The sequence below is a fragment of the Eumetopias jubatus genome, unplaced genomic scaffold (assembly GCF_037043125.1).
Source record: "Eumetopias jubatus isolate StellerSeaLion01/CBP00866 unplaced genomic scaffold, mEumJub1_p1.0 scaffold_9, whole genome shotgun sequence".
NCBI classification, from domain to species: Eukaryota; Metazoa; Chordata; class Mammalia; order Carnivora; family Otariidae; genus Eumetopias; species Eumetopias jubatus.
The window spans coordinates 128,390,966-128,408,579 of NW_028274815.1; the positions used below are offsets into that span (position 1 = coordinate 128,390,966).

At 51.3% G+C, this 17,614-nt stretch overlaps 1 protein-coding gene across 2 annotated transcripts in view; it reads right to left on the minus strand.

Annotated features, from left to right (window-relative positions):
* PREX1 (phosphatidylinositol-3,4,5-trisphosphate dependent Rac exchange factor 1) overlaps positions 1–17,614 on the minus strand; it is a 177,450-nt gene that overhangs the window by 63,746 nt on the left and 96,090 nt on the right. For both annotated transcript variants that reach the window (XM_028125219.2, XM_028125220.2), the window contains exons 6-7: positions 13,193–13,354; positions 6,334–6,467 (exon numbers count right to left, since the gene is read on the minus strand). In XM_028125219.2, the coding sequence (XP_027981020.2) occupies positions 6,334–6,467; positions 13,193–13,354 (296 nt within the window). The remainder of the gene's footprint in view (positions 1–6,333; positions 6,468–13,192; positions 13,355–17,614) is intronic.

The following is a 17,614-nucleotide window of genomic DNA, read 5'->3' on the forward strand; positions in this document are numbered from 1 at the left end:
AGAGCTATAGCTAACCAGTTTACATTGACAAGAAACTAACCGAAAGCAACAGAAACTCATTCCTCTTGGCTAAAAAGTAGGGGCGGGGCTCTCAGAGTGACTAACAGAGGGGTACCTTCCTGAAATCTGACCAGAGAAGAAGGGTGCCTGGAGTAGGCAGTCCACCCAACCATCCATGTCCACCTGCCCACCATTCATTCCCTCACTCAGGTCCATCTGCCACTCACTCAGTCACTGAACAAACATCTGACCAGTGCTTCCTATGGAGAGGATGCCAAGTTGGGGCCAAGGGGAGTCACTCATCCATGCATTCAACAAGCACTTTAGAGAATACCTACTGAGTGCCAGGCACTCCACTAGCTGCTGGGGCTGCAGCAGTGAACAAAACAAAGTCTCTGAAAACTCATCCTCCAATACGAGGGGGCAGGGGCCACAGAGACAGAAGCTAAGCAGAAAAGTCAAAGACAAGTTATGTCAGGAGTGCTAAATGTGTGGTTAAAATAAAGCAGAAAATGAAGTCTCAGGGCTCGAAGGCCACTGTGTGGTACACGCAGGCCCCTCTGCTCCTCCAGGTGGGTGATGTTCCCAAATCTATTTGCCTGATGTGCACCTGTTATTGTAATTGGGTAAACTACGTATTATATACATGAGAACATATGAATGTGGAAAGAGAGTTGTCTCCCTGATCATTAAGTTGACTGTTTTGGAAAGACTTGATAAAGGTGAGTTGCTTTTGTGTTAAGAGTGAACTTATCCTCAAAGAAGAGACCTTGGCTCTAGATGAAAAGAATGTTTAATGAATGCAATGTATATGTTTTTAATTAAAAAAAAATATACTGAAGGTTTGTAAAAATAATAATAATAAAGCAAGGAGATGGTTAGGGAGGGTGGGGGGCATGATTTTAACTGGGACAGGGAAGGGAGAGGTGGTCAGGCGAGGCCTCATTGAAGAGGTGGCTTTGGAGCAAGGGAGGAACCTGGAAGGGTATCTGGGGAGGAACATTCCAGGCGGAGGACACAGGCCCCATGCCATGTTGTAAGGAGCAGCCAGCCAGCTGGTGGCTGAAGCTGAGTGGGTGAAGGCGAGTGGGGGGCCAGGGTTCAGAGTGGCCACACAGGCCAGATCCTGCGGGGTCCTCTGGGCCGTGGTAAAAATGGGCTCCTCCGTGTGAGATGGGGGCCATGGAGGGTCTAAGCAGAGGAAGAACATGATCTGATCTAGGTTATAAAGGACTCCCCATGGCGGCCTGCAAAGAAGGGACCGCAGAGGGGGCCAACAGAAAGCAGGGGGAACTAGAAGCCAATGAGCAGCGCAATGGTTTGTGTGTGCCAACCCATGCGTACCTATACAGGTGTGCGTATATACAAGCTTCTATAAACTTTTCATTAAAGTATAAAATCCATACAGGAAAAAAATGCCCGAAGAAGGATGGGGCTTGTTTAACTTTTATAGAGTGAGCACACCTCTATTATCCCTATAAACACCCCCAAAGCCCCCCACCGTGCCCCCTTCCCAGTCACCCCCCCCACCCCTGCCCCGTCCCCCCACAAGGGTCACCACTATCCTGACCTGTGACCCCGTGGCTTCACTCTGCCTGTTTTGGAACTTCACATACATGGAATCACAAAGGGTGATGGCAACGGGTATGTCGGTTGCTTCCCGTTTGGCACTGCTGTGACCATTCCTGCACGTCTTATGAAGAACACACGTGCACGTCTCTGCAGGTGATCTACCTAGAGGCTGAACTGCTGAGTTACCAGGGACGTACACGGTGGGCTTCACCAGAGAATGCCAAGCTGTTTTCCAAAGTCGTTGCACCAATTCTCCCTGCCCTGGTAGAGTAAGGAACATTCCAGTGGATCCCCATCCTCTGTAGCTAATTTCCATGTTGGCCATTCTGGTGGGCACGGAGTAGTGGCTCATTAAACATTTCACTTATATTTCCCTGATGAGTAACAAGGCCAAGCACCTTTTCATGTCTACTGGCCATCTGGTCCTGTGGGCCATGCATGGGCTTTTGTGAAATGACTGTCCCTTGAGCACTTTTCTGTTGGGTTGTCTTTTTCTTAATGATTTATAGCAAGAGTTGGCAAACGTTTTCTGAAAAGGGCCAGATAGATAGTAAACATTTTCAGTTTGGGGGGCTTCATGTCTCTGTGTCAACTACTCCACTCTGTCCTTGCCGCAGGAAAGCATCCACTGACAACACCAAAACAAATGGGCATGCCGTGTGCCAATAAACCTTTATTTATAAAAACAGAGGGCCAAATTTGGCTTATAGGACTTCTTAATACATTCCAGATGTGAGTCCCCTGTCAGTTACATGGATTGCGAAGATCCCTAGTCCATAGCTTACCTTTTTACTCTCTTCGCAGTGCCTTTTGATTTGTGTTCTTAATTTTAATGTAATTTGATGAATCTATTTTTCCTTTAGAATGACACTTTTTGTCCTATTTAAGAAATCTCTGCTTACCGCCAGATCATGAAGGTAGTCTCTTATGCCTTCTTCTGGAAACCTAATTGCTTTACCCAGCACATTTCAATCTGTGATCCATCTGAAGTTGATTTTTTTGTGTTACTGTGTGAGCTAACAGTCAAGACTCATTTTCCCCCATTGGATATCAAACGAACCAAGCATCATTTATTGAACTGCCCTGGCACTTTTGTTGAAATTCAAAGGAACACTTCCATGGGGGTCTGCTCCTGAACTCACTCTTCTATTCCACTAAACTCTTTGTCTGATTCGGCACCAATACGAAGTTGTCTTAATTACTGCAACTGAATAGTAAGCCCGGCTACCAGCAGCACGAGGCCCCCAGCTTTGTCCTTTTTCAAAACTGTAGAGGCTATTTTTGTATTTCCAGGTAAATGTTACCATCATATACACATACGTACATAAAAACTCCCTCTTAGAATTCTTATTGGAATGACACTGAAGTTCTGGCAAAGTCTGGGGACAGAATGGAAAGGACTTGCTGAAGAAGTGGGTTTGGGGTGAGGCAGGTCAGCATCAAGGTCAACTAAGGTTCTGGCCTGGGCTCCTGGGTAAACCTTAGTGCCGTTTACTCAGAATGAGGAAGACTCAAGGAGGAAAACGTCTGGGGCAGGAGTTGTGATGAAAATGAAGAGTCTTGCTCCAGACACAACTTAAGTGTGAGCTGAGCTGTGTGCAAGACCCCCAAAGGAAGACAGAGTGGTAACTCTTCTCCTTTCCATACACGTGCCAGGCCTTATTCTAACCAATTTACATGTTTTATCGTACTTCATCTATAAAAACAATCCTATCAGATGGGGACTACTTTTATCCCCATTGAACAGACAGGAAAACAGAGGCACAAAAAGCTGATGTAACTTGCCCAAGGCCGCACAGCTAGTGAGCGGCAGGGCCTCTGTGTCCTTAAGCACTGCGTGTTACCTCTAAGATGCAAACAAGCAGTTGAGGTATTAGAGATGAGCTCTTCTTGGGTTCTTCTCTTCTTGGGGGTCTCAGTTTCCCATTCCGAAGAATGGGGAGGTGGGCTCTTAGAACACTCCTTCCACTTCTGATATCCAAGAAGACTCGACTTTTAAATGAGGCCAGGATCACTCTGAGTCAGAGACCTTCCCTGACCCATGTCCCGGACGGGCGGTGCCCCACACGACCCAAGCAAAGACAAAACCATCGGCAGACACCTAGCAGTGACAGGCATTTCCTGTGACCACATCCGGCAGGCCGGCAGTTCCATCCACTGCTGCCCGATCCCCCTGGGACCTCTTGGAGCCCGGCCCTCTGGCTCCCCATCCAGAGGCAGGAATGCTGGCCGCCAGCCACCTTCTCTCAGGAGACAGATGTACCCTTTCCCTCCAGCCAGCCTGGCCCACTCACAGAACTGAGGCAGGCAGCTCATGGCAGCCCCAGGGTCAGCCCCAGAAGGCCCACGTGGGACCCACTGCTCCGACAGGTGCGACCACGCCGACGGAGGAAGGGCCTGCACCAGGGCATAATGAGCAAACTCAGCCAAAGCTGGAGCAGGTCACACGCCCCACCCGAAGGGACATTCTGTTTTCTAAACCCCAGTGTTCTGGGGAAAGTGCCTGCTTCAGACAGCCCAGAGCGGCTGGCAGGGAAGGGCGGAGGACTCTCAGGATGGGCCCAGTGAGAACAGGTGGGAAGCAAGGAAGAAGGAAAAGGGGGTGTTAATGGGGGGGCTGAGGGACATGAGACACAGACCTAATGGAGTGGGCAGCAATGAAACAGCAAATAAAGAAGACACGCTCCGGGAGATGGCCGAAGACGGAGGCCAAGGCCTTCAACCAGAAGGACCAAACCCAGAACTGGGCAGAAGGGCAGAGGGGACGGGGCCTGTGGTTGAAGTGCCTACTCTGTGCCTGGAGCCGCACCTGTGGGTGAACGGGAACCCAACACGGATGGAGGTAAGTTAACTAATGGTAATAGCAGCTAACCCTTATTTTGTGAGCTTTACTACATACTGGGCATGCCTAACACATCTGCTCTTCACAATGATTCTTTGAGATACATACGATAATTCACCCCGTTTTGCACATAAGGGAACTGAGGCAAACAGAGGCAAAGTCACAGAGCCAGAGAAATGTGAACCGTAAGGAGCTTGGCTCTACACCAAACTCTACTGTAAGAAGGGGTTTATCATCCCCATTCTACAGAAGAGAAAACTGAGGCTCGGAGAGGTCAGGCTGGAGGAGAAAGAGAAGCCCATGAACACGCAAGGAACGCCATCATTCATCCTATGGAAAGGCTCCTCACGACAACCTTAGGAGGCCAGCAGAAACAGACAAGGAGACAGAGGCTCAGGGACAGTAAGTGACACGCCTAGAGCCCAGAGGAGGGTGGAGGCATTGCTGACGGTAGGGCCCAGGGTCTGGACCTCCCCTCAGCCTTCGCGTTTCCTAGATAAAAGAGTAAAGAAGCCTCTGGAAAGTCACTGTTTCAGCCCTAAAATAAGACAACAGGAAGGAGGATTCAAAAAGGACTTCTTCAGAAAACTGAAAGGCAGGGACCTCTCAGTCCACCAATCTATCCACCCAGCTACCCAGCCAGCCAGCCAGCCGGTCACTCATTCCCCTACCCCTCTGTCTCCCAGTGCTCCCTCGCCAACCATCCATCCACCCATCCACCCACTTGGTCGTTCAATTACCCAACCCTCCATCCCAGAATCCAACCACCCCAACAACTATCAACCAACCATCCATCCATCTATCCATCCGACCATCTACCCACGAATCTCCCATTTTATGACCATCCCTCCATCTACCCATTCATTTAAATATCACACCTGAAGGCCCCAACTCACCATTCATCTGAACGCACCTCTGCCAGCTCATCATGTCTTCATCCACTTCTCCAACTAACCAAACATCCACACATTCCCCATTTTCTGTCCATCCCTCCAGCCAGCCATCTCCTACACCTCCAACCACTCACCCATTCGCTCCTTCACCCACTCACTCATCCATCCACAGATCAATTCGCACATCCATCCACAATCCTCCCTGCCCCCCTTCATCCACCATCCACTCATCCTCCAACCCCTGCCAATGCACCTATCCCGCCTCCCATCTGCCCACACGCCCCATCATTCACACTTGCAAGCTTGCATGCACCTGTATGTGTCTACCACTCACCACTCGTCCATTCACTCCTCGACTCTACAAAGTGTAGGACGCTCCAGGGAAAGACACAAAAGTGACAAAGGTACTACTCTTTCCCTCAAAAAGCTTAATAGTGAAAGAGCCCTCTGCCCTTGAATCCCCCACCTTTGGATCTTAGAATCACAGGATGTCAGTGTCACAAAGAATCCCCAAATTTCTATGACCATCTAGAACCACACTGTCCAATACAACAGCCACAAGCCACATGTGGCTGCTGAGCACCTAAAACAAGGCTAGGACAAACTGAGATGTGCCATTACGTGTAAGATATGCACCCAATTTTGAAGGCTTAGTGTACAAAACAAAATGCAAAATATCTCTTTAATAACTTTAAAAAATTGATTATATATTTGTTGTATACATTAAAATAATATTTAGAGACATATTGGAAAACATAAAATATATAATTTAAATTCACTTTGCCTATTTCTTTTTGATTTTTTTTAAAGTGGCTGCTAGAAAATTTTAAATAAGACGTATGGCTCACATTATATTTCTGTTAGGCAGTGCTGATCTAGAACAAACCCCTCAACTCAGAAAAGGGAGGCCCAGAGAGGGAAGTGACAAGCCTAAGGTGTCACCGTGAGAGACTGTCAAGGTCCCACCGAATTCCTGCGTCCTGGCCCACCTGGGCAGCCCAGCCCCCAGCCGCCCCAGCAACTCACCTGGATTTCCGCTTGCAGTAGACAAGGAGGTTGTCGAAGAGGAAGAAGGCCCTCTCCTGGATGTTGCCCGCGGAGATTTTTAACAAAGTCCCTTGCAGGAGGAGCTGGGTGCAGATGTCCGTGAGGTTGGAGCCCTGAGAGAGTGACGAGGGGAGCAGGGCATGAGCTGGTAAATCCAGGAGAGCACTCGGGGATATCCGCTTCCTTCCCAGAGACAGAACCTACCACTGCCTTGCTCGCACCCCAAAACCATTTTAAATGCACCACTGCAGGAACTCTCTCAGCAGCCAGAAAAATCCAAACAATCTGATCAATGGCTTCTGTCTGTCGAGCACGCCGGAACAGTGCCAGGAAGAGCGCATGGAGATGCCCATTTCTTAGGAGAGAAACCTGGGCTCGGGGAGGGGAAGTGATCCACCCAGCCTGAGTTGGCATCCGGTTTTATTTTGGTTCAGTTCTTGCTTGGGGTTTGGGGCTTTTCATGTTTGTTTTGTTTTTGCCTATCCCTTCCTCATTTATGTCTTACCTTGTGATGATATCACTGACCCCACTAGAATGCCCCTTCCACTAAGGACAGGAAGCATTATCAAGCATTAGTCAGCATTTGCCACCGTCTTCCAAGCACCTGTAACCCTCTCGGGCACCCAGCAGATACTCAATAAATGCCTGTAGAGCGGGTGATAAACAGTATGAACACCATCGGGGCAGGATTCTTGGAGCACTTACCCTAGCTACAGATAGGAACACAGATGGAAGCAGTTCTCAAACTCTACCTGGTCATCTATGCTAAGTGACGGAGGTGGCCACGACGCTCCGTGTGTGTGAAGCTCCCTGAACCTCCGTGACGTTCCAGCTGGTGGGGTCAGGAGAGGCACAGGTCTGTCTGGAGCTTGGGCATGACCAAGAGTGGGGCACAGAGCTCTCAAAGTGCTAAATGAGAGGGGGCTGGAAACACACCTGGGAGGGCCCCGGATGCCAGCCACGTAGGCTCCTACCTGTCACAGGAATGGAGTTAGCTGGCACTCAGCTGGCCAAGCACAGACTCCGTTTCCCAGCATCCCTTGTACCCATGTGGGTCATGTGACTAAAGTATGGCCAGTGTGCCCTGTTTTTACAATATTTCCTTGAAAGAAAATAGCTTCCTCTCCTCTCCCTCCCTTCCCTCTTGTCACAGGCTGGAAGACAACCAGAACACGGCATACACGGTAGCAGACGGTGGAGCAAGAAGCAGGCAGGAACCTGGGTCCACAGGGAGCAGAGCTGCCCACCCGCCCACCTGCTCTCCTGCTGAGAAATCAACTTCTACCTCATTTATGCCATCTTCCCTCCTTTCGGCAGGCAACCAGGTGCTTGAACCCACACATCAAGATTAGGACCAGGCCCATCAATAGGCAGACAGTGCCTGTGACATTTACGCCCGAGGGATACTACACGAAAGAGGGGTTCAGGGAGGTTTGTTTGACAGACCTACAGATTACAGAGGAGGAGAATGATGCATGATGCTGTCTCTGCCCAGAAATGAACTTGAGAAAGAGAGAGGGAGAAGTGTGCACAGTCTCCTTCCCCAAACACGCGACACCCAGAACCAAAGAGGAGTTCACATCCGATGAGGTATGCTGACTCAGTTATTTCTGAGACCCAGGAAGGGGAACTGGTTCTAGAAACGCAGAAATCAGGCTTTCTGCTAACTGCCCACTGCAGTCTCCCCTGCTCCGTGCTGTGTCCCTTGAGCACAGCACATTCATCACCCAAAAATGCCAGAGATCCCTCTGGGGCCCACTTGGGGTCCTGGGACACCAGCCTCCTTGTGGTCAAGGGCTAGGCTGCCTAGGGCAGGTATGTGCACCTGTTAACAGAAACCAGAGCACAGACGTCTGCATGCTGCAGACAGGCCTCGGACTCCGCACACAGCCACCAGCGAGGGAGTGAGCCCGCTGCGCCAGGGCTCGGGGCTCTCATGACGAAGAGCCCCCTGGGCCCCCAGTATCCTCACCAACAGGGTGAGCATGACTCTTGGGGTGATGAGGCTCTACCCATGGCCCATGGGTCAGCTCAGGGCAGAAGCCATTCAGCAGCTCCTGGAGGCCCCCTGCCTCCCCGCCTCATCCCCTCACCTCACTCATGCCCACCCCTCCACCTTCCAGCCTCCAAAGAGGGATTTTAGCTGCTTGTATGTGAATCTGGTACCTGGCCTGGCTGCAGGGCCCAGAACCCCGACATCACACAGGCCTACACCTGACCTCCCTCTGTCAACGTCTAGGGACTGCAAAGAGCAGTGAACCCAGCCTGGGAAGCTGCCCCTCCAGCCTTGGCCAAAGACCACCTAGCAAATACACTTGAACTGCCAAGGACACTACAGGGGGATGCCCCATCCACCCTAGCCCTGCTGAGAAGCCCAGATGGCCCTCAGTCTCCCCAGAATCCTTGAACCTGGGTCAGGGGTGGTGCTGAGGATCAGATGCACAGGGAAGAGGCTGAGAACCAAGGCTTCCACCAGCCAGGGCTAGAGACTTGCGGACAGTGCAGACTCGCTCAAACTGAAGCATTAACGTGGAGAGAAGATGAGGAAAGCTTACCACGCGCCCGCTACGGTTCTAAGTATTTTATACAAGTACAGTTCATCCTTACGACAACTCTCATTTTATGGATAAAGAAACTGAAGCACAGAGCAGGGAAGTGACTAGTTCAAGGTCACACAGCTGGTCAGTGAGCAAGCTGGGATTTGAACCCAGACAGGATGGCCCCCCTCTCCTACCCACCAACCTCTACTACCCAGGGAGGGGAGGGAGGGCTGCCTTTTAGAAGGTAACCTGACAACCTGAAGGACTTTTTATGAGACTACTGGTCTACAGCAGGGGTCTCCGAAGGGGAGAGACCATAGCCCCCTGGAGCGTAGAGCATCCCAGGAAGGGTGGAAGGACCTATGACCATTTCTGTTTATGGTCTTTTTTTTTTTTTTTTAATAAAAATTTTATGTTTCCTCACTCCTATTTTCCTTCTGTACCCTCATGGGTGAGTGGGCAACCAGCATTTCCAGAGCCAGCAAGACAAGTGTGCCCTATTTCCTTCTTATTAAGAACATGCATTTCTTATTACTGTGAGCTTCACACAAAAGTCCATGGGGCTTGCTCCCCGAGTGTCCCCCTGCAGGAGGGTCGGGCCACACCGGGTATGAGCTGTAGCTAAAGTTGCATGATACTTTTTCATCTAAAAAAAAAGTAAGAATGAAATCCTGCTCTTCTGCCCCTGCTCCTCCTGACGTTTACGGAGCGTTTACTCCGAGCCGATGAAGGAGCACTGTTTTGAGTGCTGTACATGCGTCCCCTCCCGAATCCTCAAGTGACCCAAGAAGGGGGGCTGCGATTATCCGGACTTTTCAGATGGGGAAACTGAGGACAAAGAACCCCTCCCCGCAAAGGGGGCTGGCTCGTTCACCCACTTCCACCGTATTGCAACATCCTGCCATTTCCTTGCGTGTTCTGTAAAGTGGATTTACGGATTAACTTATCTGGTTTTAAGTAAACCAGTCTCACGACTAAAAAGGACAAGCAGCTTAGGAAGGATGCGGGGAGGGCGAGGAGCCAGCGATCAGAGATCAAACTCAGGATGCAAGCCCAAGCACATGGCCAGAAAGCAGCCAAGGAGAGATTGCCCCTCCTCCCACAATGAGTCCCTTGCCAGCCATATTCCAAGAGCTAGATGGCAGCCATCTAACCAGACTGGTGAGAGGTCAGATGGAAAGATCAGTAATTATCAGGAAGATTAGCAGAAGTAAGGATCTGCAACCACTGACGTTCACCACAAACTACCCCCAAAGTCACACTGTCCCCTGAGGCTGTAACTACAGAGAGCATGAGGCCACTGCAAGTAGCTTCACTGTTACATGCGATTTTTTCTAGCTATGATAACACATTATTTTTACAAGTCACCCTGAGGATCAAACTGCATTTAAAAACCTTCCTACTGGGGCACCTGGCTGGCTCAGTCAGTGGAGTACGTGACTCTTTTGATCTCGGGGTTGTGAGCTGAAGCCCCAAATTGGGAGTAGAGATTACTTAAATAAATACACTTTAAAAAAAACAAAAAGAAACCTTTCTACTGCACAGAAAACCACTCTACTTTTTTCCAAAGAGCATTCATACTCCAATTTTCACTTTATTCTGAGAATGACACCAGAAGAGGGATGCCTGGGTGGCTCAGTTGTTAAGCGTCTGCCTTCGGCTCAGGTCATGATCCCAGGGTCCTGGGATCCAGTCCTGCATTGGGCTCCTAGCTCAGCGGGGAGCCTGCTCCTCCCTCTGCCCTCTCCCCCTGCTTGTGCTCTCCCTCTCTCTCACACACACACAAATAAATAAAATCTTAAAAAAATAAAAAAAGAATGACACCAGGAGGTACCTTCAAGAGATATTATTACTCAAATTAGACAACCAAGGGCAAATGGAGGCCAAGAGAGCGTGACAAACTTGCCTGAGGCAGGGGAATCTGTCAGTTACAGGGCTGGGCCTCCAAACCAAGTCCCTGTGCCTCAGTTTCCTCAGCTGTCCAATGGGGATCATAAGAGCACCTCCCCTTAGTCCTGGAGACATGTAATAGGGCTCAATCATCGCCAGCAATTCTTATTCTGGCACATGTATTTCCTACAGCACCCAGAAACGGTGATCGAAATCAGGGCCACTTTCCAACTGCAGATTTTTCAGGGTCTAAAAGGGCCCCCAAAGATCCTTAGTTCCTATTTCCCTAGGCCCTTCCCAGAAGTAGGCATCTAGAAATCACTTCTGCTCCCGCTGCCAAACTGCTTGCTCAACTCTCCTCTCCACAGGCTCCCATGTGGGAAATTTCTTTTTCAGCTGGTTTCCAGGAAACTCTCTGTCTCCCAGAAGAACGGCTCAGTCTTCCTTTTTTGAAAATAAATATTGAGTAACTTATGTCTCCAGCTCTCTTCACCTTGGCTGCCAGGAAGCTCAAAGCCCAAACAGGCTTAAACACACCCTCCATTCTGTTTGCTCTTTAGGCAGGCGTGTTGGCTGAAAGTGGCCGTGTGACCCACCAGTCAATGAGACAAAAGGGGAAGTCTCTTTGGGGCGTCCGGGAAAGGTTTTCCTCCACTGAGAAGAGCTTCCTCTCAACTGCTCTGGCCATACCCCTGTCTCCTGCAATTCTGGAACACGAGATGCCTGGAGCTCCGGCTCTCATGGAACTGGGCGGGGAAGGCCAACAGAACTGCAGGAGACAAAGTGGGAGCTCTGACACCTTGGGGCCGGCATGAGTCCTGAGACAACACACCCTAACCGACACGCCTGAGTATCCGGCAATTTGCAGTCACAGGACATAGAAACCAAGCTACATATATTTTAAGCAGAAAGAAATAAGGGGCTTACTTAATTGTCAGATGGTCTAGGAGAGGCAGGAATCCAAACCGGGGCTCCCAGAAAACCAACAACACCGTATATCTGGCCCACTCCCCACAGAGCCACTGCCTTGGCCCCCACTGGGAGAAGGAAGAGTCACACACACCTGCCCGAGCAGATACTCCAGGAAAATGCCACCAGGCTGCATCTAGCCTTTGGGAGCTACTGCCTCAACTGCCAGCCACAGAGCCGGTCCCCTGCCTGATAGATACACGCCACCAACAACCAGCAGGTGTCCCATGCCTCCGGATACCCAGGATGCTGGAGCCCGGACCCTCTGCTGATGCTACCATGGACTGCCCAACACGACCACAGCTGTGCTCTGCTGCAAAGACAGCACGGGGTGGCCTCTGTCCCACCCCATCTGCCCAATCCCCAGCAGCTGGATCTGACTTTGGCCAATCACATCCCAAACCTGATCTACAAGGGGGTCTGAAAAATGCAGCTCCTCGTTCCCGGGCTCCAGGAGGACGGGAAGGCCCAGCGGGAGGAGGATGGGTACGTGGCAAGCGCTAATCGACACTCCCCGCCTCCTCCCTCAAAGCAGGCCCCGCTCTACAGTCAGACTCTCAATCTCTGCAGTGATACGGAGTCACATTCAGGATTCCGGAACGCAGGGCAAAGAAGTGGAAATCCCAAAAGTGGCAAGCGCCAGAAAACCCAAAGGCAGATGATTCAGAGAAGAATCTAGGAGTCTTTCATCTTTGCGTTTGATCTTCCATTCCAGCTGCATTTACTCTGATACTCATTTTTTTTTTATTTATTCAGATTTCCCCATTTCCTTCAACAGATTTGTAGGAAATCTCTGATAATCTAAGGAAGACATGGAGGTTTAAACAAATAAATCTAAGGAAAACATGGAGGTTTAAACACATGCACAATGAGATTTCAAGAATCCCAGACCCCCGTAAGCGTGACGGTAGTAATGTAATAGCAACACCTACCATTTATTGAGTACCTACTGTGTGCCAGGAATAGATGAGGAAACAGGAGGTTCAGAGAAGTTAGGACATCTGCCTAAAGTCACCCAGCAAGGGAGCGTCAAGGCCAGAATTCTGTCCTGGAGTGGACCGGTAAGCACTACCGTGGACCTTGGCATCAAAAGCTCAAAGGCCTATGGACACCAGGCAGACAAGGCAACGTGTGAAGGAGAGAGACTGGGGAGGAATGGGAGGCACTGGGGACTAAGGAAAAAACTGGAAGCTCTAGTGGCTGTGGTCAGGGGAAGTGGGGGCCCAGGGCTACCGATTTTTCAAAAGAAACTTTAAATCTAGACTTTTATGTGGACTTCACAGGAAAATAACAATTTTTTTTTTTTTTTACACAAACGCCGCGGAGGCCAAACCACACATACATGGCAGGCTGAAATCTGGGGGCCAGACTACAGTGTACCTGCAGCTGCGCATCCCCGGGGCCCCTCTCAAGCCCGGGAGGCCTCCCGCCTGACGCACCTCCCAGCCCTCAATGTGGGACTGCAGCTGCTCCAGGACCTCCAGCTTCTCCATCTGCCGCTTGGTCTCGTTGATGTTAGAGCACACGGTCTTCATGGCCTGCAGGGCGCTCTGGACCGCAGGGTGGTCCGGGTGCTTGCCAGGAGTCCTCTTGGCCAGCTCCTAAGGGGACAGATGAGGACAGGAATGAGAGACGTTGACTCAGAGGGGCCCAGACACGGCATCCAGGTCACCTGACCCTGAGCCAAAGCGGGTGTTCTGGGGCTGGGGAGCATCACTGATTCATTCGCTCATTCATTCACTCATTCAATAAATGTCCCCTGAGCACCTTCTTCATGGCAGAGCAGTATTCTAGGGCATGGGGACAAATCTGTCAATGAAACAGAGAAAAATTCCTCACCTGGTGGGTATTACATTCTAGTAAAGGAGATGGACCAAAATAAAGAAAACTCACGTGTACAATACAATGTCAGGCACTGATAAATACTATGAAAGCAAATCAGAAAGACAGGCTTGAAGGTCTTGGGAAGGGAGGTGTTCTTTCTTTTGTTTTTTTTTTTTTGAGATTTTATTTATTTATTTGAGAGACAGAGCACAAGCCAGAGGATGGGCAGAGGGAGAAACAGACTCCTTGCTGAGCAGGGAGCCCGATTTGGGGCTCAATCCCAGGATCCCAAGATCGTGACCTGAGCCGAAGGCAGACGCCTAACTGACTGAGCCACCCAGGAGCCCCGGGAGGTGTTCTTTCAAATGGGGAGGTCAGGGGAGGCCTCTTGGAGGAGGTGACATTTAAACAGAGACTCTGGATAAAGCAAGGGAGGGAGTCCTGCAAAAATCTTGGGGAAGAGTGGGCCAGACAGTGTAGGGCAAATGCAAAGGGCCTGGGGTGGGAGTGTTTACGGGATGTAAGGAGGAACGGCAATGAGACAGTGTAGCTGGAGGAGATGTAAATGAGAAAGACAGAAAGGAAAAGAGAGAAACAAGACAGAGATCAGGAGGTCAGAGAGCAGGCCACAGATACAGACCCCACCCAGCCCCAGTCGTCTCATCCGTAGAACAGGTAGAAAAAGACCCCACCTCACAGGGACAGGACGGCCCGCGGCAAGTGGCCAGTCTGGGCAGGCCCTATTCCACGGCCCTCTCCCACCGCTTCACACCCCCGCCACAAGCGCAGGCCTGGGCCGTGCTGAAGGCCAGGCTCGTTGTCATCAAAGGGCTTTTGCCACGCGCTATGTGTGATGAGAGAGAAACAGGAGGGAGACGCTAGCAGGACCTCAAGATTGCAGGGAAAATTTTCCAGCCGAATCACTCAACCGACAGGCCCGTGCCAGCAGAGACAGGTCTCCTTCACCAGACGACCCAGACGTGCCTAACGGTTCCAGGATCTCCCCACCTCTCTGCTCCCTTGAAAATCACAGATGTGGTGCTCTGACGTGCCACACGTGGGTGCCAGGGCTGGCTCTGCCCCTCTGTAGCCAGGTGACCTCGGGCCAGTGGCCCTCCATGCTGAAAAGTGCTGATAAGGAGGACCATGGTGAGGAGGAGAAGGGTGGCAGAGTTACTGCCCACTCAGCCTTTACTCTGTGCGTGGGAAGTGGGGTCCATTATTATCCCCTTTAACAGATAAGGAGATAGAGGCAGAATAATCCAAGGCCCCAACAAAGTACAAGGAGGAACGTGGATGAGAGCCTGGATGTGAATCTGGTTCTGTTCACGGGCACGGTGAATCCAGTACTCCAGGGAAAGGACCTCCGCAGTCAAGTACATACGTGGTAAGCTCTCAGTCTACGCTAGCCATCAGCAGCCTGTTCTCTGACAACACGTGCCGGGACAGCAGGGGGCAATCTGCCAGCGCATTGTTCAGAGGGCTCCCAGCAGAAAACCAACCCCAGAATGTTCCCTCTCCATTCACTTCATTTTTGCCCCGCCTGAAAACCAACAGCCTCTTTTCTGGAGGACAGGTCCTAACGGTCCCAGGGCCCAGATGTTCTGCAGCATCAGGACCCGGAGGGTTTCCTAAGCGCCTGCCAGGTTCCGGGGACACAGCAAAGGGGAAGCAAGGAAGGGGGAGATGGAGCCCTCTCTCTGGCAAAAGGTGCTCCCCCAGGGGAAGGGGGGACCAGACAACAGCCCCAGGCGGTGAACAGGATCGAAATAAATCAGACAAGGGGAAGGAGAGCGTGACCCGAAGCTTTGAAAAAAAAAAAAAAAAAAAGAAGTGCGAGCAGGTGCCCCACCCCGAGGGAGCATCCCCAGGCTACCGCGGCTCACCACACACAAGAACCTGAGCTGACACTGGGTGTTAGAGCCGCTGTGGGCAAGGTGTCTGCGCTCAGCCCGAGGTGCAGGATGGAGGGTGGGCGCTGCGGCTGGGGGAGCACGACAGCTGGGGCCGCAGGGCCCGCAGAGAGGAGAATTCTCACTTCCTGGGCCTTCACAGCAAGATGGCCACAGTCGTTGCCAGATCCCTGGCAGATAAGGAGCTCATTTCGCAACCTCAGAGTCAGAGAAGAACTCCAGAGGAATGACCCAAAGTATTCAACAGGAAATGGGCAAATGATGTGAAGGGGTAAATCTCAAAATGAACCCACCACCCCCCCACCACCACCACCCTGGGTCAGACCGCTGAAGTCAACTCCCTGGACCCCGCCACCCCCACTCCCCAATCACAGTCCATCTGGAAACAAAGGGAGACCCTGTCCTTCCCCTGCTCAGAAGCTTCCTGAGGCACCTACAACACTCAGAGTAGACAAAGACCCTACAATGGCCCACAAGGCCCTGCCTACACTGGCCCCGCCACCTCTCTGACCTCACTCCCCCACTCTCTCCCTCAGATCCTCCTCTGGCCACCTCACTGTTCCTCAGACACGGCCCTACCACAGGGCCTTTGCACTGGCTCTTCCCTCTATCCGGCAGACTCTTCCCCCTAGTACCTGTATGGCCCCCTTTCTCACCTCCTCCAGGTCTTTGCTCAAATGTCACCCTCTCAGTCCCTCACTCCTGGCCCTTACCAACCCTCTTAGTCTGAGGTACTTTTCCTGCACAGCACCCAGGCCAACTCTACGAGTCTACTCGTTTCCTATCTATCCCTCTGTTGTCTGTCTCCCCCAGCAGAATGCCAGTCCCACAGAAGTAGGGCTCTGGGCCGTTTTGTTCACTTTGTATCTCCAGCACCTAGGATGACGCCTTATACATAAGAGTTGCTCAACAATCGTTGGTGAGTAAATAAATGGCCTCCCAAACGCCTGACGCTGCAGCACCAACCGTAACTCTCTCCTGGAGGGAATCAGGAAGACACAAACGGATTTGCTAAGAAAAGAACATTCTCCCTATGCGATGCACTGCTTTCCAGTGTGCCCGCCTCCCTCCCCCACCACTCACCGCACATAAAGGTTTTTCATGGGCCACCTAACATCCTTTGGAGAGCCCTAAGTGGTCCATGCCCCTACTCCGGGGAACACACCACCACTCCCCAGCCATCCCCCTACACGAGGAATTGATGCCAACACCGCCCCGGTGATGGACCGTGGTCCATCCGCAGGGGTGCCACACCCCTGGTGGCCAGGGAGACAGAGGGAACAACTGAATGGCAAGGTCTTCATGCTGAGCGTGGGCGACAGCTGCATCACCTGCAAACAGATGTGGGAGGTGCAAGACACGCCGGAGCCTGTGCGGGGCCCCAAGGCTGTACCCTGAGTAGCCATTCTGCCAAAAGCATCCCTGCCACCAGCCCGCTAGAGCAGCTGTCCCCAGCAGACGGCTCCCAGGACACGCCCTATTTGGCCTCAGCATGTTTGACAAGTTTTGAACCAGGCTGACATTTGGAAATCAGGTGCTTGCACCTTTTATAAAAGTCCCAATTTCTGGGTTTAGAAACGGTTGGCAACACTAGGGTGGCATTTCCAGTCATTCAGTGAGTCACTGCGGGGGGTGGGGGGGGAGTACCTACTATGTGCCAGGCACCATTCTGGGTACTTGGGGAATAGCAACAAACAGAACAGGCCCAAACCTTTGCCCTGGCCGAGCTGATAGCCTAATGAGGATTCAGAAAATCAATCCGTACACCAAGAGTTACAGAACAGAATGTGAGTTAGGGAAAGGGACTGTGAAGAAAAATAAAAACAGGGCAAGGGGACAGAGAATGGTAGAGGTGCCTCTGCTACAGCTGAAGGGTCAGGTAAGGTCTCTCTGAGGAGGAACAACCGAGCAACAGACGCCTGACAATATCAGAGAGTGAGCTTCAGGATATCCACGTTAATGATGTCCCAGAAGAAAAATAAAGTGCAAAGGACCTAGGGCAGGAACGTGTTTGTTGTGTTCGGAGAACGGCAAGGAGACAAGTGTGGCTGGAGCAGAGCCAGAGGGGCGGGAGAAGAAGCAGAGGAGGTCAGAAAGAAACATAACTTAACTGTGTAGCACTTT